This window comes from Palaemon carinicauda, unplaced genomic scaffold (genome assembly GCF_036898095.1).
Source record: "Palaemon carinicauda isolate YSFRI2023 unplaced genomic scaffold, ASM3689809v2 scaffold695, whole genome shotgun sequence".
NCBI classification, from domain to species: Eukaryota; Metazoa; Arthropoda; class Malacostraca; order Decapoda; family Palaemonidae; genus Palaemon; species Palaemon carinicauda.
Window position 1 is genome coordinate 77501 of NW_027171977.1, and position 2500 is coordinate 80000.

At 36.3% G+C, this 2500-nt stretch overlaps 1 protein-coding gene across 1 annotated transcript in view; it reads right to left on the reverse strand.

Annotated features, from left to right (window-relative positions):
- The window catches only part of LOC137637382 (uncharacterized), a 16343-nt gene that overhangs the window by 4148 nt on the left and 9695 nt on the right, over positions 1-2500 (reverse strand). Inside the window, exons 2-3 of the mRNA XM_068369596.1 lie at positions 1015-2500; positions 388-530 (exon numbers count right to left, since the gene is read on the reverse strand). The exon at positions 1015-2500 is cut by the window's right edge and continues 959 nt beyond it. Of these exons, the coding sequence (XP_068225697.1) occupies positions 388-530; positions 1015-2500 (1629 nt within the window). The remainder of the gene's footprint in view (positions 1-387; positions 531-1014) is intronic.

The window sequence follows — 2500 nt, forward strand, 5'->3', positions numbered from 1 at the left end:
TACAATCATGATCACTATTATTCCTTTCCATCACTATTAAATAAATCAACGCCATAGAACTGAGACATTTCCTTTTAATATATGGAAGGAAAGAAATTAAAACTTAACATTGAAAGCTTTTATATCAAATTCAAATCAGATGAAAACAATATTTTCCTCTTTGTGAAAAAAAAAAAAAAAAAAAAAAACAGATTGAGACCTATGAACATAATGTTCTACATCTATAGAGTAATAATGATGATGATAATGATGTTAACAATGATATTGATAATGATAACAACGATATTAAAAGACTGAATGATAGGATGAGGATGAGGGAAAGGAGGCCAGGTATTGTAATGTCCCTCAGAGGAAAGGAACAGAGAAAATAATATTATTGTTACTTACCTAAAAGTTCAATCTGTTTTGTCTTTTCCAAAGATCGACAGAAGGCGTCGAGACTGGGTTGGTCTAGAGGCCTCACGTGAAGGTTCCTAATATTTGGAGGGATTTGAAACGTTGGGTCCCAGATGCCTTTGTATTCCCTACAACTGTTCCAAAGAGAAGAAAAGAAAAGAAATAAATAGTTATTGGATTTGATTGGGAATTTTATTATCAAGTTGATGATGATGATGACGAAAACGGAAAGTAAAAAAAGAATAATTTCGTAAAATATGGAAATTGATATTAACAAAAAATGAGAAATTAAAATCGGGACTTTTTTATGTTTAGCCGACTTATTATGAGTCTAATTGTGACAATGATGATAATGATGATACTGACAATATAAAATATATTGTTTACAAGACTCAAGTTGATTGTTATACGTTATGAGTTCTCTCTCTCTCTCTCTCTCTCTCTCTCTCTCTCTCTCTCTCTCTCTCTCTCTCTCTCTCTTTATTAGTAGGCCTATATATGTGTGCATGTGCATATGTTTGTATGTGTGATCATGTACCACTGTATTGTTATAGAGATATTTGATTATTATATGTATCTTATAATGTTCAAAATAACTGTCAAATAATGATAACTTACTCATTTGTGAGTAGATTCTTGATTGACTCTCTCTCTTCTACGGTCGGCTCTGAATCTCCAAAGAAATGTTCCCATAGCGTTATTTCTGATGGGTTGATGAGATGCCGGCAGAGTTGCCTTTGCAGTTCAACTAACCCATCAGTGTTATGAAGGATTATTCTGATATTAATTCTCTCTCTGTTTGGGAGAGGGGGATCTGTGGCTCTAAGGAGGGCAATGTACGCATCAATTGTATGATCTTCAATTGCGGTGCCCAGATCCTTATGACCCCAAAATGTGTTCTCATCAAACAACTTAAACCTCTGTGCTATCCATCTTGCAGATGAATGATCACATTTGATATTCTTCAAGACTCTTAGCACAGAGTCTTTGTCGTTCACTCCCGACCTTACTAGGAGTTCCAGTGCCTCAATCTTGGCATCTTCTGACACCTTCATCTCGTCCCCGTCACCCACATGGAATAGGCTGATCATCTGTATCAGCATATTTTGATATTTGTGAAGGTTTTCAGGGAGACTCCCTCCAAGAAGCATTTCAAAGATCTTTTTAGGTGTGGCTGTGTTTACAGATTGGCCCCAGGATTGGTTTGTCAATTTCATAGGGAAAAAAAGAGCTGCCATGAATTCCATCATCCCTTTATGAGGGAAACTGTAATGAAAGGAGCCCTGGGAAGTGGTCACTTTCTTCAGGAAGGCGCCAGTTAGCTCTTCGGCTGGCAATTTCATATGATAACAGAACTCGGACAAATATTTGATGGTGGATTTTGGAATATTGATTTCATCTTTTTGTAATGCTCTGAATGATTCAAGACATAGTTTTTCAATAAACTGCTCTATTTCATGATGCAGTTCACTTGGCCGGAAATGAGCTCTGTTGAGGTTTTTCACCAAACGCTCCTCTAATTTTGAGCGAGACAAAAGGTAAAATTGCCAGTAGAGCTCAGCTTCAGTGGTGATGTTGCTTATAATATCTGGTTTATACATCCACAGAACTGTTACAAGAGCGAGATTTAAGGGTAGTCCCCACACTTCATGCATAGTGTGCATTGTTTTCCTCAGATACTGCAACAATTCCTGTAATGATTGCAAGGGAGAATTGCCTGACCCCAATACTGCATAATACTTGCATACAAACTCTTCTTTCTTCTCGTTTGGAATTCCCTCAAGACTAATTGTAGACACAGTTGTGTAATCAGATTTCACTTGATTGTTGAATTTCTCCTCAAATTCAGGTCTGGTTGTCACAATAACGCTAATTGGGTGGGATTTCTTCAGTGTCAAGACTTCTAGGAATAATTTTGATGATTTATCGTTTAATTCATCGTACCCATCTATGATGAGTAGACATTTGTAAGCCAAACAAACTTCAATAATTTCATTACCTTGGAATTTCTGGTGAACGTCTCCAAAAAACGCCACTAACAAGTCTTTAAAAGATTCAATGAAATCCCTGCATTGTACATACAAAAGTATGTCATAGTCATTAA